This window comes from Podarcis raffonei, chromosome 6, assembly GCF_027172205.1.
Source record: "Podarcis raffonei isolate rPodRaf1 chromosome 6, rPodRaf1.pri, whole genome shotgun sequence".
Classification (NCBI taxonomy): Eukaryota; Metazoa; Chordata; class Lepidosauria; order Squamata; family Lacertidae; genus Podarcis; species Podarcis raffonei.
In genome coordinates this window covers 40,663,991-40,691,516 of record NC_070607.1, presented here as the reverse complement: position 1 = coordinate 40,691,516, position 27,526 = coordinate 40,663,991, and the positions used below count along the sequence as shown (strand labels likewise).

General features: G+C 42.1%; 2 protein-coding genes across 9 annotated transcripts in view; one reads left to right on the top strand and one right to left on the bottom strand.

The window, feature by feature from the left end:
* The window catches only part of MYSM1 (Myb like, SWIRM and MPN domains 1), a 286,494-nt gene that overhangs the window by 185,149 nt on the left and 73,819 nt on the right, over positions 1 to 27,526 (bottom strand). The window lies entirely within an intron of this gene.
* Positions 10,010 to 27,526, top strand: part of FGGY (FGGY carbohydrate kinase domain containing) — a 152,902-nt gene continuing 135,385 nt past the window's right edge. For 2 of the 8 annotated variants that reach the window (XM_053392262.1, XM_053392263.1), the window contains exons 1-4: positions 10,012 to 10,215; positions 19,206 to 19,419; positions 24,028 to 24,139; positions 24,821 to 24,972. In XM_053392262.1, the coding sequence (XP_053248237.1) occupies positions 19,219 to 19,419; positions 24,028 to 24,139; positions 24,821 to 24,972 (465 nt within the window). In that variant the 5' untranslated portion in view covers positions 10,012 to 10,215; positions 19,206 to 19,218. Of the gene's footprint in view, positions 10,216 to 19,205; positions 19,420 to 24,027; positions 24,140 to 24,820; positions 24,973 to 27,526 lie in introns of all 8 variants that reach the window. The other 6 variants (XM_053392267.1, XM_053392264.1, XM_053392265.1 and 3 more) reach the window with 5 other exon arrangements.

Genomic DNA, 27,526 nt, shown 5'->3' with positions numbered 1-27,526 from the left:
GATACACCAGACTCCTTGTTGATATGATTTTGTGGAAAGCAAAAGAGGGTAAACCTGAATGGTGTCAATGTAGTGGAGCCCAGAAGAGAACTTCAATTCCACTAAGGTTAAAGGATAGACTTTTTCCCAGGCCTAAATATCTCTCAAGGTCTTGCATTACTTAAAAACGAAACAAAAACAAAGGCAAATTCAAGGCTATTGGCACATATGCTATGAGATAGATGCATTCATGCAGCAACAATGCCTTGCTTACTTCGAGCTAATACTTTGCTTTGAAATAGACTTTGAGAAACAGTCAAGATCCTCAGATAACAGATACAAAGGTTGCATTATTTCAATAGAGTTGCTTTGGATTGCTACAGTTCTTAATCTTTCCATTCATGCATTATGTTAAGAGTTCCTGAAGTGAAAGTATTAAATACCAATGGTTTTGTTGTTGTTTTTCTCCCTCTGAACCCAGCATCTATATTTGATCAGTGTTTGCTTAGTGATGAGTGAATCTGTCAATGGTCTGTTTCTCATTTTTCTAATTTTCAGTTGTCCACATTTCCACATCAGTTTGTGATTTTTTTATTTTAAAAAATCTTCTTGAAAATTCACCCACTGGCGGAGGAAGAGGCGTTGGGGGGGAGTGCACCGCCCCCGGCAGTGCGATCCTGGCTGACCCCCACCCACACTGGGCACCACACCCCTATGGGATGCCCTCAGGATGCGCGCCAGCTCGCCCCCGCCTGCTCTCCGCCCCCCAGTGCCAGAGCATGAAGCTCCGCCACTGAATTTGCCAGCATTTTAGAGCAATTTTCTCCTCTTATACACATTTTTTGTATGCAATTTTGCCTAATATAGACTTTTTTTTGTAATTCCCCCTGATATAATGCATGTTTGTATGTCTGCCAATATATGCACGCTTTATTCCAGTAAATGCATCTTAATGCATATGACATAGCAGGAGAAGTGCATGGCAAAATCTGGAGAAATGTATAGTTTAAAGTGTGCCTGTTTCGATTCACATATTGTTTTGGAAAATGTAGAGTAGGGAGATTCACCATAAACACAAACCAAACCAAATCCTCCCTTAATCACAGGTGTCTGATGGGAATGGCAGAATTGCTACAGCTGTAATTTTTCAAGCCCTACCCCTGTTTTATTTCTCTTGGTCTGCTGTTGACCTTCTTATACATTGCTAGTCCTTGCTGGAATATATGTGAGTTTTTGTATCATGGGGGTTACCAGGGAGTTTGAATATGTAGTAGAGGGAAAATGCCTTCTTTAACCATCCATGTCTTTTGGATCATCGCTAGTTGCTTTTTCTGGTATGTGTGTTTGTTGTGTTCTAAGCTGCTTTTGCTGCCCTGCATATGCTAGTGAGTTAAAGATACATATCCATTTTATATATTTAATATGAAAGGTCTTATCTTTCACTAGCATGCAGAGGTGGACCCAGCTGTATTTGATTTTATTAGATGTCTCTTATTTTATTTTGCCAGTTGCATGGAGTACATTTTAAGGGGGGTGGGACATAATCAGAGGAATTTAGAGATTTTTCAGCACTTTCAACAAGAGCATTAGCAGCTTATAGGCAACCCACCCCCAATGCATTAAGAACAGGAGAAGAGAACAAAATACACAGCTGTACTTATGTCAAACTCATAACTGACAGCAAGGGATGTAGACTCCATGGCCAACCCATCGTCTCCTTTGGACAAAGGAGACAGTTTTGAAACAGTTTGGGAGGGTGTGGTAAGCACCCAGCTCCTAAGATCAGCGGCAGAGCAAGCTGATAGGGCTCCTGGGGTGGTGCGCGTGCCCTGTGCCCAGGGGCAGGGCAAGCCGGGGCAGGATGCTCTGTGGGGCCTCCGAGGAGTCTGCCTGCCTACTCCCACTTAGCTGCCCTACAGCTGAGGGGGAGGCGGCGGGCGGACCGGCATTTTGTCACCCCCCTTAATGGTGACACCCAGGGTGGCCCACTCCCACCGCACCCCCATTCCTCTCCCACTGCCTAAGATCTTGCAACAGCCACCAATCTTGAGAAACCGAGTCCTGCATTTGCTTAGCAGTTGCAATATACTATTGTACCTCCCTCTTTTTTTAGTATTATATGAAAATGACTGGGTCAATGGTGGCGCATGTAGGAATATAAGAGAAACTGGACTCAGTGTTTCCGGGGAAGCTGTAGGTGAAAAGTGCTTTATGTTAAGTTGTGGGTGAACATATCAGACGACACAGCGATTCCTCAAACAGCTCTTGTTTATTCATAGGCCAGAACTGAACTGAACTGAAGGGTTCAGCCAGCCTGCTTATATAGAGCTCCAGTACCACACAACTGTAACAACTTTCTGTAACTATCCAATCACTGAATGTCACTTTCGATCCCTTATTTGCATATGTGGACCTGAGTGAAAACTATCTACAGTATCCCCCTGTTGGCCCAGGGTGAGAACTTCAGTACATAACTCTTTAGGTAAAAGCAAAAAAGATGAACAGGGGTCTGTGCTGTAGATTAATAATGGAGAGCAAATAGGCAAGGATATGAAATATAAGATGTGGAAGTGAAGTGAGGAGTGCACAGAATCAGGGCAATACCCAAATGCCATAATATTTAGGGCTGGTTCATTGCAAGGGAAAATACTGAAGTATTGCTTAAGAATTGTCACACAAGGATTGGCATCTGTATTGATATCTTTAATTGCACTATAAATTTGAACATTAAAGAGAAAAGCAAACGTTATTAGGAACCAGGACATGGCAATGATGTGAGCCCTTAATGAGATCCCAGTGCTAACTCAAGAGTACAGCAATTTCCCAGAGGACTACCAAGGAGATGGGCAATGAATTGTAAGGCCTGCTTTATAGGCATCTATCCTTGGTCAAATGCACCTGCTTGCAGCCACGCAAAAGACAGTGCGTAAATGTCTGGAATATTACATAAAAGTTGTCTGGGAGACCAGGCAGAGCAATTAAATCCATCCTGCTTAAATGAACCCCCAGTGCAGGTCAAACAAATCTAATTTTTATTGTTCCTTAAGGAGATGGTGTCTGTATGGGAGACAAAGAAAAGATGTAGCTTGAAAGGAAAACCAAGATGCCCTTTAAGGGGAAAAAATTAAATGTTCACAAAAATGCCACAGCAGGGTAGATAAATGATATATTATTATAGCAGGAGTTTAAAACTAATTGATGACTAATGTTTTAATGTCCTGGAAGCTACGCTGATCTATGATACATCTCAGCCAAGCCAAAGGGGCATTTCAAGGAGAGAAATAATGTTAACTGTTAACCTGATAGAACCAGAAGAAAAAGCAGTTACCTCAATGAATAAATGACAAGGTTGCTTCCACCTAATGTCTGGCAGCGTCCTGCAATGCAAAAATCAAATTATGACAAAAACTGAATGAGGAAATAAACCGTGTAGCAGAGCCCACAGTTTATTCCGTGATAAATTTGTTGAAGCTGTGTTGCCTATGTATAAAATGAAACTGTCTGCCTAAGCAGACTTTTAGATTTGCACATCTATAAAAGCCCACGAGATATAATAAGGACCCAACTGAAAGCATGTACAATCAAGGTCAGTTAATGTACATTAGAGCCAATGTCCACACAGCCAAATTGATATGGAGAATTTGGTGGGACAAATTTGACCTCTGGTGAAACTGTCATATGATTACTTCTCCACATGCCCACCTCATAGCTCATTTTCACCATGCCACGATCAGTCTGGGTTTGAAAGCTTTATTCCAGAATTACCATACTAATGATAATCAGTGTAATGAGCCATCCCATGCCCTTTCATCACAATCAAACACTCTGTTGAATGATAAAATCTATACATCTTTAGATTCACTTAAGCACACAATAGTCAAATTCAGGCACTATTCTAGTGACTCTTATCTAGGCCTTTGTTTGGCACAGAGATAAAGATCATAGAGTTGGAAGGGACCCTGAGGATCATCTAGTCCAGCCTGAATATGCAGCTGTCCCATTTGGGGATCGAACCCGCAACATTGACGTTATCAGCACCACACTCTAACTGACTGACCTAGGAGCTGGGGAGCATGTGCCTGTTCCAGTGTGGCTGGACTCCAGCTCCCATCAGCTCCAGTCAGCATAGGGCAGAGGCAGAGCTAGCTGCTCTGGCACCCGGAGCAGCGCATATGCTGTGCACCCGGGGCAGGGCATGCATCCCAGGGGATGGGGTGGGGATGTCACCCCCCCTCAGGGATGACACCTGAGGCGGACTGCACCCCCTGCACCCCCTTCCCCTGCCAGTGATGATGAGAGAGGTCACCCTACAATATCTGGGAGGGCCATAGGTTCCCAAAGGTTCCCCACCAGCCTTATGGTCTCCAGTCTAAGCCTTGCCAGAGATTCAGCAATGCTGTGAACATCTTATCTGGTTTCTCAACGGTCCCCAGCTGAATTTAAATTTTACAATAAAATTATAGAGCAGGCTTTGCAATGCTACTTACTGTATATTTTCTAATTAGTGAGCACAATAAAAAATTACTGTTCATTGTGATTGATGAATATTTCTCAGCTAACCATCTAATGACTAAGAAAAAAAGAGGAACGAATCCTAATTTAAAAAGTAAACAGATATTACTGAAATCTTGTTATCGACACTATTCACTGGTATGTGATAGAAGAAGAAAAAGAAGCTTTTCTTATGTAAAGTTCTTTGAGCAGCAAGGCTGGATGAATGTTTCATGATAAGTAAAGCATCAGAAACAGAGGCAAGCAACTGGCTATCTGTACAAGAAAACCAAGCAGATAAACTAGGCCTTGTTAGAACAGAACTTCTAAAGGAGACACACTTTCTGGCTTGCTTTCACAAAGTGCTTGAAGGATTTATGCTACATATTATATCTAGAAGATCAGTTAATGCCAAAATCTCAGAAACTACTGACTGCCCTGGGAAGGCAAGAGTGGTTAGTTCTTTTTTCTGTGCAAGATTAACTGATACAATGAGGAAAATTTCCATTTCCTTTAGGGATGTCCTTAATGGAGTATGAAGGATCAAAGACTTATCTGAAATATTTAGCAGGATAATATGATAAGTCATGTTGCTACAGTGCACAGATGTCCAGGAGTGCTCGCCAAGGTTAACAATGTTGTACAAACAAGCCACATCAGATTGTAATGTTAGAATACCTTGCCAGATAAGACCAAAAACCCTAGGACATCTAGTTCAGTCATCTGTTTCCAACAGAGCTCAGTTAGATTCTTCTGGGAACAAGCAAGGCATATAATTGATGACACTCCTCCATTGCTTGTACAGCTACCCATGCATATTGGAATGGTACTATAAATATTTCAGGAAAGTTAGGGTGGCTTAATGAAATCCACAAGCCTCCCTGATACATTGCCCAGTTTTAGCCAAGTTATCATCTCCTGGGCCCCTTTGGATCCCCTGAACAACAATTCAAAGGTATACTTTCTCTGTAACCGATAGCTTTTGGTAGACCCATCCTCTATAAATGCGTCCCAGTCTCATTTCACAGAATCATAGACTTTTAAAGTTGTAAGGGACTTTGGAGATCCTGTAGCCCATCTCCTACAGTGTGGGGTTCCTGCAACTACAATATCCCTGTCAGATGGCCATCTGCCTCAGCACAAAACAGCCAAGGCAGTTTGTTTCGGTGTCAAACAGCTTGTGCAATTAGGACATTCCTTAAGGAGGGGATTTCAGCTGGAGATGTCTTGGGGCACCATGGAGGATGCCTTAGAGCTACTTCCTCTCCCTCTGATGTCCTCAGCAGTGGCTGCTGGTAGCTAGAGGAAAGTAGGCTCTCACCTAGTGCTATATTCAGGCATAGTGGAGGGTTAATTATAGCAATTATTTCTACATGTGTATCTATTTTAGCACATGCTAACTTTGTGCAAAACTGCCCACTTTTGGGGAGCTGTGTTAAATGGCCATCCTATCAGCTCCCATCCCATTCAGGCAACAGATAAACTGGCTGTTATGGCTGCAACTCTAAACCTACTTACTAGGGAGTAAGTCCACTGTGTTAACACATGGGACCTACTTCAGAAAAAGGATGCACAGAATCACGCTGCATGACCCGTTCTGCTCTGCTTCACTACCCGTGGTTTCTGAAGCAAAGAGAAGTGTAGATACCCTCAAAGCTATCTCAGAATCATGACATAGAGTTCTAAGGACAGCTGCAAAGAAGAATAAAAAAAAGTGTGCACACGTCTTTTTTTAAATTGGCACCATGTTCTGAAATGCAGATAATATCAAAGGAGATCAATTCAGACAGCAAAGCAGATACACTTCCCACAATGGGAAGATAACTCCCAATAAATACACAGCTCCAGAGCCTTCAATGTGACTGGAGCCCTGTGCTGCAGTAGTTAATAGAACCATCACCTTTATGAACTCTCTCTCTTATTTCCCATCATGTATGGACTTTAGCCTTCAAAGGCTACTGCTGCTGGTGAAGTAATATGATTAAGTGAGCCTTTTAAGACAGATTTATGCAAATAGTTTCTCCTCCAGCAAGTGTCACATCAGGTCTAGCTCTGTAAGGAAGAATATTTCAAAGATGCCACCTCTTATTTAGAACCACTAAATTATCTGACATTAGTGGTCAAATCGGCAGCAGGCCAAAATGGAGCAACTTTGATTTATACCACTGCTGATGTTGGCTTTCTTTCCACTTATAAAGCAGGAAAACAAAGAACTTTCATTCATCAGGCAAAACTTGGGTGATGAAGGGAAAGAGAAAAGGGCGAGTGGGAGGAGGTTTTTGTCTCTCTACTAGAAAAGCATTCAGATCTTCCTAGGATGGCCTCTTCTTACAACTAAAAGAACACCAAATTGAATTCACAGTCTGTAATCTGCATCACCATAAGCTTGCTGCATGTCTCTGGCACCCAGCATGGAACCTGCCATTATTCTGAAACTCTGTGCTCTCAGAGCCAATGTACATGTTTAGCAAAATCACACAGTAGAGGACTTCTGAGAGTATACTATATCATACTGTAGGGACTGTGTCCACCACAGGAATACTCTTTGAGTTTTAACACTTTCCAAACAGTACACAGAAAACTAGTGCATCAGAGAGAGGCAAGGCTCTCCAAGTCATTTTACTGCCTGAGGCAAAGGATAAGATGGCACCCCTTTCTGGTCTATGTGCAAAATCCAACCAGATAGGTTTGAAACTTAGGGCTCATTCTTCCTGTTGTTTAATGTGGATATTAAGCTTTCTGTACCTCAATTAACGGTGTTGTCCATATGATATTTTCCTCCAAATCTCTGCCTTCCCACACTTCCCCTCCCCCAACTAGATTATTTCATGCCCTCTCCTTTTGAGAGCATGCCTGGTATGGAGAAATTGCTTCAAAATGAGGTGTGGAAAGATTATGGGTACATCTCTTACCGAAAATGAATGGAATTCTGCCATTTCAAGTCCAACATGTAATGCCATGTGTAAAAATGTTAGATTGTAAAAATGAGATTATATTCCTTTATATTTATGATATCTGCATATATGTACATAAATGTACATGTTTCCTGCTTGATTGGATTGAATATTTAAGTACATTGTTAGACAGAAATCTTTGTTTTTATTTTTTTTTAATCTGGAACAACTGTGTAGCTTAAGCATATTTCAAATTTACAAAATTTGTTTACAGAAGGAGACTGTGTATTTAGTTAGCATTGTTATTATAACTATTTATTAAATTTATATACTACCCTTCATCATAAAAATACAAATACTTAACAACAACAACAAAGTAACCCCCTTCCCGCAAACACATTTAAAAGGCCATAGATTTTTAAATCAGCCAAAGGCCTGGTTATAGAGGAATGTTTTCGCCTCACACAATCTAATCACATATTATAGTTGCACAGGGAACTATGATTTGTTGCTGCTTCCTAATGCATGTATACAGATTCTACTTGAAATGAAAAACATGGTCTGTGGAGCTGTTATGTGTCACAATCACCTATGGATTACATGTATTCTCTCTCTCTCTCTCTCTCTCTCTCTCTCTCTCTCTGTGTGTGTGTGTGTATTTTTTATTTTGCATGGGTCACTTTCTTCTGTAGGAATTTGATGTATGAAGAAGCTCTCTCTGCTTGTTTTTAGATGCTTGTACAAACTTCTTCACTGCGGTCAGCTTTTGGAATTCGAGTATGATCTGTGTTTCTTTTGATGCATTGATGCTGGCTTTTAGTTTCAGCTGCTGTCACTTTTTAACATTTAAGACTTCAATCCTATGTCCTTTCCTGGGTGTAATTCCTACTGACCTACCTCTACTGCTTCCAATCCATTTGAAGCCTTAAGGCAAAACACATGAAAAAGTAATAAAACTTGTACAGACCCTCAGGTGGTGCAACTGGTCAAAGCATTCGGCTGTTAACCAGAAGGTTGGTGGTTCAAGCCCACCCAGGGAAAACTGTGGGCAGGATTCCTGCATTGCAGGGGGTTGGGCTAGATGACCCTTGGGGAACCCCTTCCGACTCTACAATTCTGTGACTTTAGTACACTATAAACAGCAGTGAAAAGTATAAAACACAAGACAATAAGCCATTAATGCCACTCCATCACAATCACCACCATCACTGAAATTAGTCAGTTGGATAAATACCAACAGCACTGTATCATATTTTTTAATATACAATAAAAATATTCAGAATTTGTGAGAAAATACCTTTGCCTGGTACTGAAAAGATGCTAAAGTGAGTGCCAGGAGAGCATCTTTGGGTGAGAATTCCGAAACAAAGGGACGCCACCCAAAAGCCTATCTTGTCACCACCTATGTACATCTGTTCTTTGCTCCGAAGATGACCTGAGGGCCAGAGTTGGCTCAATATGGGAAAAGGTGTTAGGAAGCAAAGTGGTGCCTTAAACCAATTTAGACCATCCATCTAGTCAAGTATTGTCTGCACTGACTGGCAGAGGCTGTCCAGGGTTCCTGGCAGAGGATATCTCCGTTCCTAGGGGCCGATGCCAAGATTGAAGACATGCCCTACTACACCTGCGACAACCCTTCCATTGAGGATTGGACTCCCAAATCATGCAAAGCTTCCGGATGCTTAGCCTTTTCCTGCAAGGTGGCGCCAGCCTTATAAACACACCTGGGAGCAAGTCCCTTTGGAGTCAGTGGGGGCTTACACCTGAGTAGACACCCACAGACTTCAAGCCTCTTTCCACCCCGCTCCTTGGTTCTCCCTGAGGCGGATTTTGGGGAGGGCTGCTGTTAAAGCCAGAGCGCAGGTCCTTATAAACTCTCTTACAGTATCTTATTGCTTGTTTCTTGGGGCAGAGAGAGGGGGAAAGAGAGTCTAGGACTAGGACTAGCTGCTTGAAGAAAAAGTTTCTATTCAAATGCAATTTTGGTTTTAAACGCAGTGTAAGGCCAATAAGGGACGCGGGTGGCGCTGTGGGTTAAACCACAGAGCCTAGGACTTGCCAATCAGAAGGTCGGCAGTTTAAATCCCCCCCCCCCCCCGTTGCTCAGTCCCTGCTCCTGCCAACCTAGCAGTTCAAAAGCACGTCAAAGTGCAAGTAGATAAATAGGTACCGCTCTGGTGGGAAGGTAAACCTTTAAGGTCAATAAAGCGAGATGAATGCCACAACCTCAGAGTCGGCCATGACTGGACCTAATGGTCAGGGGTCCCTTTACCTTTTTAAGGTAGTCCCTACGGGAGTATATTGCAGGCTTGCAGACATCTGAACGTCTGATGTAGATTTTCAATTTCGTTGTTCTGTATGGGACAATGACAATAAAGATTATCATATCATCTCTGCTGGCAAATAAGCCATTAAATGGGCTTTCACATTTTATCCCCGAGGCGGGCATCGCTAGTGCAGTTCCGCAGATGGGTTTTTACAAGCAGCGAGAATGGGAGGGCTGGGGGAGAGAGACAGACAAAAAGCAGGACCGGGTGAGCAGCTCCTTTTATTTACTGCGCGTTTAAGCGCCTTCCAGGCTCCTCCGCCAAATCCCGCCTCGCGGGCCAGCCGGCCAATCGGGATCAGCGGCACCAAGGCGCCGCTGCCAAGAGAGGAGAAAAGGAGCGAGGCCTTCTTCTTTCCCCCCTTCCTTTCCCCCCTCGCGGCAACGGCTCTTGCTCCCGTGCAAGAAGCCCGGAAATTGCCTTGTCAGGAACTCTGGGGGTTTTCCTCTCTCTCTTTGCTGCAAAGCGTGTGCTGCGAGCGGCTTGTCCACTGCTAGCTCAGGTCATATTTCACTGCTGGGCAAGTAAGTGGCTTCTGCTCTCCAACCCAAATAAGAATCGCCTTCTATAGCAGAGCGTTCCGTTACAGGAAATCCTCGCGCAGATGTTTCTTTCCTTTCGTTTAAGAGGGGAAAGAAAACACCTCGGGCTTTGTTCTGTATCCCTTGCCCAAGGGGTCGTGTCCCTTTCCCCCTCCCTCTTTGGGTGTACTTTGGTTGCCTTCTGGTTTACCTTGGTTGACTCTGGGGGAGATGGGGAGAGAGCTTGAGGTTTTGATCCTGAACACCAGGTTTGCCTAAAGTGGAGGCATGTGTTTATTTTTCTGCTTTGCAGGTTTGTTCCCCTGTGTATGTATGGAGCCCAGTATGCAGTGGGACCTAAGAAGTGAAAAGGGGAAGTTCCCTGTCCAACGCACTCCCCTTGCAAAATGGCAACCAAATACTATCCCTGAGATGATGCCTTATCCTGGTGTACATGGTTACTAGTCCTGGGAAGAGGGAAGGGTGAGAAGAGAGTCTCAAGTAGCCAAGGGTCATGGACACTCTTTCAGCTGCATTTGAAATTGATGCGAGTTGCAGATATGTTGCTGTGGGTCACCAGATGTTGTATTTCAGCTCCCATCAGCGCCAGCTGGTGTGGCCCAATGGTTGGGGATGATGGGGATTGTAGTCCAACAACATCTGGGGACCCAAGGCTGGGAAATATTGCCCTAGGGTTACTGAAGAGCTAAGACAGACACACTGGGTGCTTTTGCTTGACCTGTTTGTTGGACGTTCATTTTTGTGGGGAGATTCGACGGTGTTGGCTTTTCAAGGAGTATTCATTTGTTTGCAGGGAGGTTGACAGATGACATTGCATCAAAGCAAGCATTATTCCACACTTTCCAATTAATTTCCCTGCTGCAAAAAGTGCAGGGTTGTTTTTTTTGGCGGGGGAGCGGTTTTGTTGTCCTCATCAACTACAATTGTGCAACCTGAATTTGCTGGTATGTGGTTAAATCCCACCTGAAAGCAGCCCCAATCTGGGCCTTCTTTAAAGAGAGACACCTTCTCAGTGTGTTATTTAGAACACGGTGCAAAGTACAGGGTCTGTTTAAACATTACTGAATTCCTTCATGGAAATGATTTCTTTGTGGAAATTAGCCTGCAGTCCACATGTCGATTGTTATTTGTGACTATATCAGAGGTAGGTGTGTGTTGCTGTACGTATTACAAGTGATGGGAAGCTGTGATTTCTGTTTCCTAGTGTGCGTACACTGAGCAAAATACATACTTATGCAACTATCACCATGCAAGTATCATAAATATGTGAAGCACTAAACATAACAGCCCGCACACTGTAATGTATGACTGCTGTAGCTGTCTACCCTCTTGCCATATATAAGTATTGTGCTTTCCCCAAACATTATTGTTCCAGTACTGCCCTCCTACAGACAAGAAGTACCCACTGCTTCCAAAGCTTAAGAGGAAATGCTGTTGGGGAGGACAAGAAGACAAGGCCTGCTGGGACTAGAGGGCTGGATTGGCCACATGGGCTGTCAGAGGGAGGAGTGGGCCAAAAGGACTGGCTGGATCAAGCAGGAACCAGGCTATTGTCCTGTGTGGCTTAAGCATGTGTTGGCATCGTGGGCACCAGTTGCACCTCCTGTGCTGCCAACACTCAAAAGGCCATCTCTCTACTAAGTTATCTGCTACACTTTGTTTAGCAGGGGCACTGGACAAGGGTCTCCAAAGATCTTGAGATCAGGCAGATAGTTTGGAGGATGTGATTCTTCAAATCCTATTTAAAGCTTAATGTCAGTCATCTTAATTGGGCCTGGAAACAGTGCTGATCACAAAACGTATAATATGATCATATGGTTGAGCCCCAGTTAACCGTCTTGCTGCCCTGTTTTGAGCCAACTAAAGTTTCTAGGCTGTTTTCAAAGTCAAGCCCATATATATATAATGCATTGAAGTAATCAGAGCAGGTATCTCTGTACAGGTAGGGTTGCAGCTGGTATTATCAGCTGAAGCCAATAAACGGTGCTGTGAGGCTCTGAGGCTGCTCATGCCTCTTTGCTAACAACTGTAGATCCAAGACTGTCCCTGAACTGCAAACCTGATCCTTTAGGGAGAAATCCAGAACAGGTTGAACATCAATCAGCCAAATAGATGAACAACCTGCTAACAGTACCACTATCTTGTCTGGATTTAATCTCAGTTTATTGGCTCTTACCCAGTCCGTTAATGTGCCCGGCCACTGATTCAGAGCACCTATTGGTTCATCTTGATTTGATGAAAAGGAGATAATAGAGCTTGGCATTATCTAGTGTTGGTGACACCTCAGTCTGTATCTCCAGATGACCTCTTCCGGTGGCTTCATGTACATCTTAAACAGCATGGGTGATGAAATGCATCCTGATGGAACTCTGCAGCATTGCTACTGACCTGTAGTCATCCCAACATTGCTCTTGTCCCAGGAGGGCATCCCATGTGTTCTCTGCAGGTATCTCATGTGAGCACTATGTTGTATGTCTTCGCCGTGTTCCACTCTGCTGAAAAAGAGATGGTTTTGAGGAGCATAAGGAGATTCAAACCCCTATAGGTACTCCTAGGGGGACGTGCAGTAGTGTGGTTGTTGCTGGCTGTGCTATGGACGGAGTGTGCTGTGTTGTTGACTTTGGGGGATGTAGTGGGGTGCATGCCCTAACTGTGGTGAGTTAATTGGCTATCTCCATGTGTGAATATTGGTGGTGGTACTGTCTCTAATTAGTGGGCTGTGGAAGAGATTCCAGAGTGTCTGGTTGTGTATGTGTGTGTAATCTTGCCCGGGCCTGCCTCCTTCTCCACCCCCATCATTTGGCCCAGACACTGAAGTCCAGTGCTGAGGGCCTTCTGGAGTAGTGAGAGAAGCACTGAGAGAAGCAAAGTCACAGGGAACCAGGCAGAGGGCCTTCTCAGTAGTGGCTCCCGCCCTGTGGAATGCCCTTCCATCAGATGTCAAAAGGAATAAACAACTATCTGACATTTAAAAGACATCTGAAGGCAGCCCTGTTTAGAGAAGTTTTTTTAGTGACTGATGTTTTAATGTATTTTTAATCTCCAGTTGGAAGCTGCCCAGAGTGGCTGGGGAGACCCAGCCAGATGGGCGGGGTGTAAGTAATAAATTATTGTTATTATAATGTGGGTAAAGCAACTGTTCCTCTGCTAAGTAGTGTTGTACCTCCAATCCTGGTGTAGTGTTCAGTTATGTTGCAAACCTATACATATTTACCAGGGTGTAAGTCCCACTGAGCTCAGTAGGGCTTCTGAGTAGACATGTGTAGGACTGTGCAGTTAAAAATAAAAAGACTGGTCTGGCGTGAGAGCCCCTGGTTACTTTTAAATAGATGTGACAGGAACTCTCAGAAGCAGTGTGTTAGAATTGCAGATGTACCAACCATCTAAATAAATGTTTTAAGTTTAGGATGACAAATTACTTAGGGCTGTCCTCCTTTACAATTACGATTCAAGGGTGAACAAGTCCCCTTTAATGCATTAAATTTTGGAAACTAGTTACTGAAACATTCTCGCTGCTGGGTGAAAAATGTCTGCAAAAGCATGTTTTGTAGCATGTATTAAAATTTTTGATTTAATTGTTGAATTTACTGTTGGCCTAGGCTTTCCAGTATCTGTCGCAAATAATTAGACACTTGGTTTAGGTGTTGGTTTGATAGGATGGCTTTGCTGGGAAGCACACTGGACCGTAGCCAATATGCAAATGTTGGTGGTCTGTCACTTTGTAGACTCCTTTACAAAGCGTAAATCATTTTGTGGGATGACTTGCTAATACAACTGAGCACAAGGGACTAAATTAATCCCTGAAGTGCCTGAAATGTCTTTAGGGAGTTTGCCCCCTGAACATCCTTAATCCAAGTTGAATTCTGTTTCACACTTCGATCAGCAGTAGGGTAATAAACAAGAAGAGATGAAGGCTATGTTCTGTTTCAAGACCAAAAGTGATGGAAATGACACAATCTACCAAGTTCCTGTTGCCGTTACACCCTCTCCTATTTCATCAGCTGACTTAGATTGTATTTCTATATACATTTACCCTGAGAGTAAAAAAAAAAAAAGGTTTATATTTAACTTGGTAGGACCTCTGAGTAGAGTTGTATAGGATTGTACCATTAAGTCTTTTCTCAGAAGAGTCAGGCAAAATGGTGTTGCCTACCTCATGGAACTGGGGGTCATTATTGAAGACAGCAACAAAATGGTGGCCTTCCTGTGCAGTCCAATACATTCCTGCTCGGAAGTGAGTCCCTCTGAGTTCAAGGGGACTTACTCTCAGGTAAGTGGATATAGGATTGCAACACCTAGTTAACCCAAGAGTATGCACACATTGAACTCAAGGGAACAGATATCTAAGAAATTTATGATATTTAATTAGAGAAAAATCAATATTGACATTTATTAAGGATTGGATACTTCTTATGGAGTTTTTGCGTGTAAGAGAAAATGAACTTGTAATACCTGGATTAAAAAAAATATTGGCTTATGGAAAATAGAATAGTTGGATTCTATTTGGGGGTTATGTTCTGGGCCACCGCGCACATAAGAGACATCGCATAAAGTGGGGAGCACTCTCTAAAAAGTCTTTAAATGCCCATTTCCCCCTGCTCTCCAGCTCTCTCTCCAATTCAGAGAAAGAAAATACCTAGAGTTGAAGCTCTAGGGCTGGGTGGAGGACACATGGGAACGGCTGCTTCTGCTGTGCTACCCTGTATGTCAACTGTTAGGCGGGGACTCTGAGCAGCCTAAAAAAAAGCCCCGTTGCTCCTCAGGTCTCTTTGGGGCTTCCTCTGCCCTCACTGATGTCTTCTTTGGGCTTCAGGGAGGGTTTCCTCATGAGCCATGAGGGCTCTCCAGCTCTCTCCCATCATTTCCTGGTATGATTCTATTTATTTATTTCCTGAGGTAGCATATACTGTGGTACCTTGGTGTATGAACTTAATCCGTTCCGGAAGTCCGTGCTTAAACTAAAGCGTTCTTAAACCAAGGCGCGCTTTCCCGTAGCAGCTGGGGACTCATTTTACAAATGGAACACACTCAGCAGGAATTGGAACATGTTCTGTTTCCAAGGCAAAGTTCACAAACCAAAACACCTACTTCTGGGTTTGCAGCGTTCTTAATCCAAGTTGTTCATAAACAGCTGTTCTTAAACCAAGGTACCACTGTATACATGGCTGCGCATGAGTAGTATATGCATAAAGTTTCTCTTTTACCCTTTCCCCTTCTGTTCCCTTCTGTTCCTTTTTAGATTAGATCGTAAAAGCATTAATTTTATTCTGGTGTATTATAAAAAAGATACTTTGTATTGGGTATGAACTTTTGTATACCTTTGGACAAGTTTCAATAAAAATAAATATTTTAAAAATAGAAATTAAAAAACAAACAAAAGTGATCAATATGGGGCTGATACTATGTATAAACTAGTTGAAACTCTTTTAAACGTGAACAAGAAACTCCACTATTCCAACCACTCACTTTTGCTGTCACTATATGGTGTTATTCACAAGTCAACATGTATCTTCATTGAACTGTTCACTTACCAGTTTTTTTTTATATGAGAATAAGAAGCCCTTGATCTTTCCAGGGATTTTAAATTCTCTTTCAACTTATTTCAGCTTCTCATTCACTCCCTTAAACCTCTGAGTTGTTGATTTTTGTTGCAGTGAATTCTGGAGTTACTCTGTGACAACTGAACATGTAAACAAGCCTTTTTACATTTCAAGCTCTGTTGCTGCAGTCTGACAAACTGATTAACTTACTGAGAAATTTGTGCATTATTTATTGAGTGCTTGAATTAGCCAGTGCAAACTTGAGAGCACAGCTTTAGAGAGAAGCCCAAATGTTAATCGTCCATTATTTATTGATTTCATTAATCTCGAATTATCAGCTGAAACAACTTTATGGTTTGTCGGATGGATTTTGATTTTTCCTGACATCTGTCAGGGCAGCATCTTGTTGCTTGAGTGAGATTTTTGTTTAGCCAGAGTTCAAAAACAAGGTACACCCCCACCCCCTTCCCTTTCAAGAACATTGGCGACAGGAAAAAGCCAATGTGGTATAATGGGACAGAGTTGGACTTTAGAACAGAAATCTGTCCAGACCAGAAACTGTGGTTAATCTACCGTTAATTTAAGCAAGTTATCTTCAGTAGCTATAGTTGATCCAAGCAACTTGACAAACTGCAGTTTTCCAAATTCCTGGCCACTTTGGAGATGGGAGGGAGTAGTGTGAAAGCTCAAGGCTTATTGTGGGCTTATCCAGACTTGCCCTTGCCTCACCTCATTACCGCCCCCCCCACTTGATCTTCTGAATCGGAGCAAACACCAGTTGGGTTTTCTCTGGATTTATGTTTTTTTCCCCGATTTATGGCTAAGGAATGGGTTTTCTGGGGAGAAATGGCAGGCACTGGCAAGACTGCTTAGACTCATGCCTAGAAATTGCAGGACAAGTGAAAAATCACTTAGACAAGTGCAAGTATGGATGAGTCCTGTGTCTTGTTTACGCTTCTTCACATAATGCTTCAATTGTGGTTTAGCATGGCATCCAATGCAGTCAGTCTGCCTTTGTAATTTTTCTAATGCCCCATTACTCCAAAATGTATTTTTCCTAGTTAAAACTTGTTGACTATGCCTTATAGGAGAACTCTGCTGATTTTAGGATATTTACTCTAGTCACTGTTGACCCTAAAAAAAAAAAGATGCACTGGAGAATTCAGTGCTTTTTGTGCGTAGATCCAGATGTCATGTAGGTGATATCTCAAATGTATTATACTCTGTAGTACTCTTAGCATCAAACAATGTTTTTGCAAGGAAACTGGATTGAGTTACAGGAATGTTGCACTTTGAAGTGATGCAGAATGATAAATGAACGCATAATATTTTTAAACACAGTTCCTCTAGAGACAAACCTTATATCAACAATTGTTGGAGGCATCTATAAACTGAATGATTTTTTGGTCAATGGCAAGTTAGACTGTGAGATGAAGAACAAAACAATGTAGTGCATCCTAGCTGTTGGATTACAGACACGCTTGAGCTTCCAAAGCCAATTATTATGGCCCAATGTTGGGCAAAGGTGTGTCTGCATGTGTATGTCTGTATATTTAAAATATATTTATTTATTTGGAAAGGATGGGGAGCCTGCTAGGAGTTCATCCATGGACATATACCATGGCAGTCCAGTTTTATCATTGTTCATGAAGTTACTGGTTATATACCAGGGAAAACCCTATTTTGCATGGGGGTTATGTTCTGGGTCATCACGCGTGTTGGCAGTGCACTTGTAAGCCTGCCCTGCCACACTCCCATTATACCCTGTAACGCCCCCTTTGCCTGCCACTTCTGGGTTCGCAGTGATGCATGCAAGCACCGAGAATGCATTCAAAATGGGAGTTGCCTGTACTGACGGGTCATAAAGGCCCATCCACTTTGTGCACAAAACCCCTGTCACTCTGTCCACTTTGGACATGAAAAACTGTCACTCTACAGTGTGATTGGCGTATGACTGGCTGCAGTGCATAGCATTTGTAGTCTTTGGACTGCTCAACTGGCAACTGTTGCTGCTGCTGCTGCTGCTGATACTCATTGGTAATGCTTTTCTTTCTGTTGCTTTGTTTAGAGGCAGTTGATGAATAGTAAGAACCAAAGTGTTGCACACTACACATAGCAATGCAATAAAATGATTTTAACAGTGCAATATTAGGCTTGTCCTATAGGATTTGTTCCCCGGTAAGTGTATGTAGGCTTGCAACCTATATAAAACATGGGTTGAACCAGCATGTACATTCCTTCATGATGAATGTGGGTTCCCTTGGCTTGTGCATTGTGGTTCACGTGTGAGTTCTTATTCATTTTATTTATTCATAATTTATTTATTCATATTATTCCAGAAATGAATTAAACTATTAACTCATTTTTCCTCTGCCTTTCCACCTGATGGGACCACATGGTGTCTTCCAGTAAAACCATGGCATCCCAAAATGATCAAAATGAAAACTATAGCAGCAGACTAAGAAAACAGTTTAAATCGCTTTGCAGTTGTAAAGTCACAGCAAAGGAAACAATGTTATAAAATTATCTTCTAGATGTCTGTTGAGGAGCCATGACCTATGATAAATCATCATCATCATCATCATCAACATCATCTTATTATTGGCAAACTGTGGACTGATCCTGCAGGCTTCATCTGGACAACTTTTTATAACCATGGTGCCACTACCAAAAAACAGGTCCTCTTCACTGGAAGCAAACGTTAGAAGAGGACTCCAACTATCTTGATGTCTGAGAACTTGAATGGCATTAGGCACTCTTTAAAATGATGTGTACTGTGTAGGGAAATGGTATAAAATATAGGAACCTTGTTGTTAGTGTGAGGGAGAATACCTGTAATATTTATACTTCCTGGAATGAGATTGAGAAATTGTCTTTCTTACATGTGACTGGAAGTTGGTAAAAACAATGACAAGAACACAACAGGAACTTTTAAAATAAAACCCTGCACAATTTGTTGATTTGACTTCTGTTAAGGAGCAGTAACTTCCTGAATGTGGGATTAGGAGACCAAAATGTGTTATTGCAATGAAAAATGCTTTATGATACTTTTATGGTGGAAAGCTTATTGGAGAGAAAAGTCATCCAACCAGAGTCTAAATAATTTGCTATAGGTAGGCTTATCAGCTTACAAACTATTTCCAAATAAGTTGGCCTGCAGCGCTTCTGATGGTCTGTGCCTGACAAAGGTTGGGCAGGGTGTGTGTGTGTGTGTGTGTGTGCTTCAAACCAAGGGTTGTACTGGTGAGGCGGCTACCTTATTGTCCCTTGGCTTGGCATTTGTAACATGTAGCAAAACTCATTGGATCTCAAACTGTAGAATTTGTTGGTATGCAGTGTCCATTGCAAAGATGAGCAGTGATAGGAGAGAATGAAGTTTTATCCAAGTGAAGCATATTTTAAAAAGTCCCTTTTTGTTTCCCTGTCACCCAGAGGTCTGCTCAAAATGCAAAGTGAGAACCTGGAACTGGTAAATTACTACATTGGAATTGACGTTGGCACAGCAAGCGTCCGTGCGGCTTTGGTAGACCAGTTTGGGACGTTGGTGGCTTACGCAGAGCAGCCAATTCAAATTTGGGCACCACAACCAGACCACTATGAGCAATCCTCTGATGACATCTGGGCTGCGTGTTGTACAGTCACAAAGGTACAAACATGAATGCTCGCTATGAATTTTATGCTACACACTGAGGCAGCTTTTCTAATGAGGTGAGGCAGACTCTACTGCCTTTGTCACATCGAACCATTTTCATGCACACAAGAGATACAAGATTCTAGGAGGGCTGATATAACTAGTGACATTTTCTGGCTAATCTCTGCCTACCTTTAATTTTGCTTCCTGTTCCAGATTTGACTATATAATGGCCGTGTTATTAAGTTCAAAGATTAACAGCAGCTTCTGATATATATACCTTTATACTAACCAGAACTACATCTCTCTGATTTCTCTGTCTGCTGCCTTTGTATATATACCTCTATTGCTAGCACACACAAAAAACACCTTTGTATTCCTTCTAGTATATCTGGCCACATTCTATTAAATGGTACTGAAGCTGCACTGTTTCAGTTAATCCCTCTCTTTATTTTTTGTGAGGGGTGGGGGGATGTATACTGATAAGTGGCTCTTGGAAAAACTGCGGGAAGAGTTTTTAGGTTTAACATTCAGGATTGGAAGAAGAAGGTTGTGGTTTTTTGGGTGGAAGAAAATTGTAACTTTGAGGTAGAAGTTTTTCGCTTATGGTAGAAACCAGAAAGAAAACATCAATTACCTGTTTTTTGAAAAAACAAACTCCAAAAAGTGAATGAGCTTAATCAGCTGTACACTACTCTGTTTTTTGCTTCAGGTATTCTCTCTCTCTTCCTTTCTATAAACAGCCTTGAAAAGTAGTCCATATGAGCTGCTAGCCTACAAAGTTTTGGCTACTAGCTTGCAGTTTCATGTTGACTGCAGGGGAAAAGAAGACTCCAATTCTGTGGCCAGCCTGGAAATATAGGCTACTAGCTTCTTAACACATTCATAAAAAATATCATTCTAGCCAGTGGAATGGCCAAGGAGGGGCAGAGTGATCTATTGCTTTTCTGCCTGCATACTTGAACATGGAGGAAGATGTTTTCCTTCCTCTTGATCTAGCACAAAAACCAATTGGGCTGTTGGAGGGAGGAATAGAGAGATCCTCCATTCTCTGCTAGCTCACTCATGTGCCATTTGGACTTCCTGGTTGCCTAAGGGCATCTGGACAGTTTTTCCAATACAAGCATGTTTTGCAAGGGACATATTGGAAAGCAAAGGGTATTGTGTCCTAACACAAATCATATGGAGGAAAATGTCTGTGTGCGAAATCAAGAGGAAATTAATAGCATACCACACTGGGGGTGGGACAAAGATTTTTAATATGTATTATGTGTATGTATGTGAAAACAAAGGAGATGATATCTCAGGATAGTGACAAAATGTGGATTTAATTTTTTTTAAAGCAGCCCAGCACATTTGGGGCTGTTATTGTTGTTAAAAGCCTCAAGGGTCAGAATGAAAAACAGCCTGAAGATATCTCCAGTTATCTTAACATTTTAGGTTGTTTTTAATTCTGGCCCCTGAGAAAGGCCTTTAACATCAACAGGCCGAAATGCGCTGGGCTGTTGTTGTTTTAAACCAAATCCTAATTTTGTCAGCGTCTTGAGATAACTTCACCTTTGTTTTTGGGGATCATTTTGTATGCTTACTGTTTTTTGCATTTTGGGGAGAAGAATTATAAGTTTTTTTCTCAGTTGATCTGTTAGGAGTACTTGCAGTTTTTTGTGTTGCAAAAACAGTACAAAAGAAACTAAATAGAGGTTTTAAAACAATGCGAAATGAACACCTAAGGCAGAGAGACCTTTTCATTCAGCTTGAAAAGCTTTCCTTCACCATCAGAGACTCTCGTTAGTGTCACAAATATAGTACAAGATTCCTGTGATGGATACCTGGTGCTAGTCTTGTAGCATCTACTTATGGGGTAGAAAGAAATGAAGCTGGCTCAGAATGGAACTGCAGGTAAAGCCAACATCTCAGTTAGCAAGCACCCTTCCCTCTACAGCAGACATTTGTACTGAAGTATGGTATGGGTAGGCTTGCCATAAGTCAGGAAAAGTCCTGACATGTCCTGGTTTGGGGGCTTCCTAAAAAAGCTCAGCAACTTTGCGGGTGTCAGGATTTTTACTTTTTGAAATATGGAAACCCTAGGTAGGGGAAATGTAAAACATCAGGATGTTGCTCCATCTCCTGAATTTCTTTAGCTGTTCTTCGCATCTCTTTGTGGGTATTATGACCTCCTTTGGCAGCCAGCATTGTCAGGGTGGTCTTGGGGTGGGGAAGGGGGACCTTCAGTCCTCTACAAAAAAAGTCCTGGGTTCGGACTGCTTGGCGTTCTTAGTTTGGCTCTTCAAATATGCATGAGATGCCTGGTAATTCATAGTTGGACAGTTCACCGTTCGCTTGTTATTGATCAGGATTTTCAAATATTAATGAGCCATTCTCTGCAGTGAGTGCCCTAAAGGAGATGGAGGAAGATGGGGGTGTGCCTGAGGATAATGAAACAGCATGCATTTCTTCATTTACTCTTATTCACTCTATTGAACGTTTATCGACATTAATTCCAGCAGGCTTTTAAAATGAATTCTGATTTTCATAGTTAGCTCTATTTTTGTTTCATTGTATTGAGTCTCCTGCACACCACTTAGGAATGGCTGTAATTAAGCGGCATTAAAATTGTTTAAATAATAGGTGTGCTGAAAACAAATAACAAAGTATACTAAGAATCCCATGCCCATCAAGAGCACTTGAACCTCCAGGTAGTACTGACTGCATATTATAGTGACCTGTTTATATATAAGACAAACATTGGCTAAGTTTGGGGTGGCAGGAAAAGAGTTATTTGCCATAGTGGTCTTACAGTACCTCATAGTCTGCATCTGTCCCCAGTGCCAAATACTTCTTCACCAAGCTAAGAAAAGTTGAGTTGTATTAGCTATGTCTATGCATTTGTACATGCCATGTGTTTATCGATTGATTTTGGTGTGAGCCTCTTTGAGGGTCACTGAAAGATAAGTGGATTAAAAAAAAGAAGTAATAAAGTAGGAGCATCTATGACCTTAGTTTGCCAAAGTACCTTCATTGCCATCCTCTTAACAGAGGGCAATGAGTTGCCTTCTTCTTCTTCTTCTTCTTCTTCTTCTTCTTCTTCTTCTTCTTCTTCGACCTCACTCACACCCTAAAGTATATTCATTACTGCTCAATACAGCAAAGAGCCAAAGGACAAGTTGTTGAAAGATGGTACTAAACTGAAAACAATGGGACTTACATCTCAGTAGACATTACAGCATTTGAAGTAATTATTTGAAACATCCGCCTTAAATTGTAACTATTTATAATAACATTTTCAAGTTGTCATATTTCTATCTGTCTGTCTGCCTGCCTGCCTGCCTGCCTGCCTATCTATCTATCTATCTATCTATCTATCTATCTATCTATCTATCATCTATCTATCTATCATCTATCTATCTATCTATCTATCATCTATTATCTATCTATCTATCTATCTATATCTATCTATCTATCTATCTATCTATATATCTATCTCTAGATAGTGAATAAGATAGGGATGCGGGTGGCGCTGTGGGTAAAAGCCTCAGCGCCTAGGACTTGCCGATCCAAAGGTCGGCGGTTCGAATCCCCGCGGCGGGGTGCGCTCCTGTCGCTCGGTCCCAGCGCCTGCCAACCTAGCAGTTCGAAAGCACCCCCGGGTGCAAGTAGATAAATAGGGACCGCTTACTAGCGGGAAGGTAAACGGCGTTCCGTGTGCTGCGCTGGCTCGCCAGATGCAGCTTGTCACGCTGGCCACGTGACCTGGAAGTGTCTCCGGACAGCGCTGGCTCCCGGCCTATAGAGTGAGATGAGCGCACAACCCTAGAGTCTGTCAAGACTGGCCCGTACGGGCAGGGGTACCTTTACCTTTACCTTTACCTTTACTATCTCTATCTCGTACCCCGCCCAGAGACTGTTTTGTTAATGGGTGGTATAAAAATGCTGCAATTAAATAGAATGGGTCAAATGTTTAGCACTTTTTGGGTGCTCAGTACAATAAACCCATCACACACACACACAAATGAAAAAGGGGTAAATGTAGCGGGGGGGGGTGGTGGTGGAGAGAGACTTTGGCTATTCCACCTGCCATAGAACCCAGTGTGTTTTGACTATAATCCGTTTTGGCTTTAAGTGTGATCCCCAGAACATAACCTGCACATAATTTGTGGCCCTACTGGGTTCCTTTTGCAGTTGTGAAGCTAAGAATCCGTAATAATGACTATTCCTCATAAGTTTATAGCTGAGATGGGGTTTGGAATTTGGAGACTACTTGATTCACATATCAAAATCTTAACTAGTTTTTCAGCATATAGAGGGATTTAGAAAACCATGTGTGATCCTGAAGTAGGAGAAAACCAGCCTCTGCAGCTTTGGGGGCCTGTCACATAAGCAGTCTTAACTGTGTGCGGAAGAGCATGCCCTCCCTGGGCTTTTGAACATGCTCTCCAGGGATGATGGTAATGTGAAAGAGCAATTGGGTTTCCACTCCCCCTTCCACACATACATTTTGTACTCAAGTAATCTTTCAGGAACCTAAACCCTTTCAGCAATGACCCTATTTTAGATATTCATATTTGTGTTTGTGTTTTTCCTGTATGCAATTCTGAAAATATATAACTGACTTGTTCTTCACAGAAAGTTGTCCGTGGGATAGATGTTTCTCAGATTCGAGGATTGGGCTTTGATGCTACCTGTTCGCTTGTTGTTTTGGACGCTCATTTCAAGCCCTTGGCGGTCAACTCTGAAGGTAAGACTTTCTAATAGAACACCGAGATTTCCAGCATTAAAGTGAAATACAAGGTTAAAAAAAAGAGAAAGAAATCTATTTAACAACAATTCAGCAGGTAGCTATGAAATTAAAATAGGAAAGACTTGTACCACAAGTTCTCCGAGATATCTCCTGCATGGCTTTATTTGAAATGCTTGTGTCCAAGGCCACAGTCATTGCTTTATCTAGCAAGAATTAAACAAGAGTTGTTGAAAGATTTTGCTTAAAGTTACATATTAGCTGAATTTGGAGAAGTCAAGTGAAACAGTTCTAGGAACAGAAAGGGAGGGATGAGAAACTTGTGACCTTCCAGTGGTTGTTTGACTACAGTCTTCTTTGCCTTTGTTGGCTAAGGCTGATGGGAGTTGCAGTCCAATAACATACAGAGGGCCACAGACTTCCCATCTATGCTATAGGATTAGAGGACTATGGTCTAAGGGCTGTGGTCTAAAGGCCAGGGGCACATGCAGCAACCATTGTACTGAAAATGAGCAGGTCTGGGTCTCGTCAGAGTCTGGATGGGAGACCACCTAGGAGACCTCCCCACACATGTTGGCCTTGAGGAAAGTCAGGATATAAATTCATTAAATAATTTTGGGGCTAGGTGGGTTACCCATATCTAAATTAGAAATAACTCTAAGATTGGCCTTGTTTTATAAGGAGAACACAAAAGAAACATCATTCTGTGGATGGACCATCGTGCAGCTGACCAAGTAGCACGCATCAACGGGACACGGCACAGAGTCTTGTGCTTTGTTGGTGGCGCAATGTCCGCCGAGATGCAGCCACCTAAGTTGCTGTGGATGAAAGAAGTGAGTATGTCTAAAAAGGCAACAGAATTTTGGTTATGTGCCAAGAAGCTTTGGTTCTCCTAAACTCAAACCTACATTCAATTGTAATGAAACATGGTGTGTGTTTGTGTGTGTGTGTTTTAAAAAAACCTTTGGAGTCTTCTCATTAAGTCAAGAGAGAGTTCTAACTATTGACAAAAACAAAGGTTTCAATGGTGAGTCCTTGGGAGAAGTCTTCTGAGGCTTTCTGTTTTTACGCCAGCTTTCCCTGTTCATTTTTGTGCAAGCCTTTGTTCTCAGCTGGAGAGCCTGGCATCTTGTGTATTTGGCTTTAGGAATGTGAGATCAAGCCTGTATGATTTGCTAACTAAAGAAAATGTTACATCCAAGCACAAATGTGGCCGTAGGGCACAGTGTTGTTAATGTTCACCAGCTTTTGTAGCCTAGTACGTTGGAGAGCGGTGCAACCAGGGCCCAATCCAGCTGTGCGGGTGTGTTTATCCACTTCAGAGTTTGCAACTAGGATTCCTAGCAATTGATTCTACTGGTGCTTTGCTGACTGAAGGGATGTGTAGCAGGAAAGAGCTCTTGTGGGAAATCTGCTTCCATACCATTTTTCCTAGTGCAGCTGCCATCTTTTCTCTCTCATTTGCTGTGGCCTGAACGTGCAACGTCTTTACAGTAATATAGATGGAAGAGCAAGAAACTGTCACACTGTAGTTTGTCACCCTGGCTGCAGATAACAAAGGGGAACCAGTTGACTCCAGAACTCTTCTTCCATTGCACATTCTTAAGGGCACCAAAGTGTTTCTAGAGATTGTCATAAACTGATAGGGCACTCTCATTTTAGGGTTCACCCCAACTCAGGAAGAGCATCCTCCCTATAAGGGAAGCAAAATAATGTAGGATTCTATCGTCTTTTCAGAAGACGAAGTTGTTCCCTCGGGCTTTAATTGGCTGTTAATGGTTGGGTCTGACATAGTTATTGCTGTATCTGTCTTGTTAATTGTATGTTATATTTAATAGTTTTATTAAGTCATTGCTTTCCAAGGTGAAAAGTATTTTAAATAAATGTGGGATGAGGGAGAGAAGGGGAACAGTGACTATATGAAGTTTGGGGGACTGTTAAAACAGTATGGCTTGAATTTACCCAGTTAAAATGATTTAGTCAATCGGACAAACATAAGGAAATGTTTCTTTACCTAATATTTGCAGGATTCATCCCCTTTAGTTGTGATGAACTGGAGGTCGGTCATTGACCTTTGGTGTGATAGATTAGAATGGAACGTTCAGCTTGAAAGTGTTTAGTTACCAAATGCTGGGGACAATAGAGGAAAGTTGTTTTCAAACGTAATCCATTCCAGAAGACCGTTTTGAGTTCCGAACCATTTGAAAACCGAAGCCAAAGGGCGGCCTGCAAATTCAGTAGAGAAAATTGAAAAAAACTCAGCGGAAGCTGTTCGACTTCCAAGGCACGTTCAAAAATGGAAGCATTTACTTCTGGTTTTTTGGCATTCGAAAACCGAAATGTTCGACTTCTGAGATGTTTGACAACTGAGGTACCACTGTATATCGTGCCTTAATTGTGATGGCCTCAGGTTCATCTTTACTTCTCTGTGCATTGAACACTAGATTAGACAGGCCTTGGGTTGACCTGTGAGAGCAATGCATTGCATGCAGCAACTGTATTTGTGGGTAGGCGAGCTAGAAGTAGGCAGCAGTTGTTTGATTAAGGACATGGTTGCTTCTCAGCGAACAAATGGACCTCTTAGTGTTCTCTCATTTTAAGAAAAGTTGGAGGTTCTCTGGAAAGCAGGTTCTACAGCTATTTGGTTTGAGTTTGGATGGAGGCAAGATGATTGAGTGAAGGAAGCCTTGAGGTATATATCTTCACCTTCAATGAAGCTGAGAGTGCATGATTGCAAATAATTGGCAGGCACGATCTTATGTGTGTATTCTTTGGTTTATAAAAATAATATCATACTTTCCCCCTCCTAAAGCCTGAAGAATCCCTGTTAATCTTAGCAAGCTCCACCAGTGTTGTATTTTCTGTGACTTTCATCATACCTCCAAAATTGCCACCTGACCTGTCTTGCTTCATATACATGAAATAGCCATGGAGCAGACAGAAGGCGCTGTCTTCGTAGTCTAATTCTTATGCCCTCTCTTTAGTTTAAATTTTATGTGTCTGAGGTTGATATATAGCTTCTTAATACCAACTGTCAGATGAAAGGGAAAAATGTGTGCCACTTGAATTTTTTATAACCTCCACCAGTCTGTCTTGTACATTTGGTCTCAATGATGCTTTCTGTCTCTTAATGAAGGCCAAATGTAAATTGCCCCCTGTCAGCGTACAACAGCTGGAGTCTCTTTTCCTGACTCTCATCGTAGAGTAACAAGGTGGAGGCTAGAGAAGGTCAAGGAAGTTAACTGGCAGAAGCTGATAGTGACAGATTCAAGTTAATAGGGGTTAATTAGCATTGCTTGTGGACCTTGTCATGAAATATGAATATTCACTTAAACTCCCATTCCATACGTCAGTGGTCTTCTAATTATTTATAATAGTTTTAGGAAA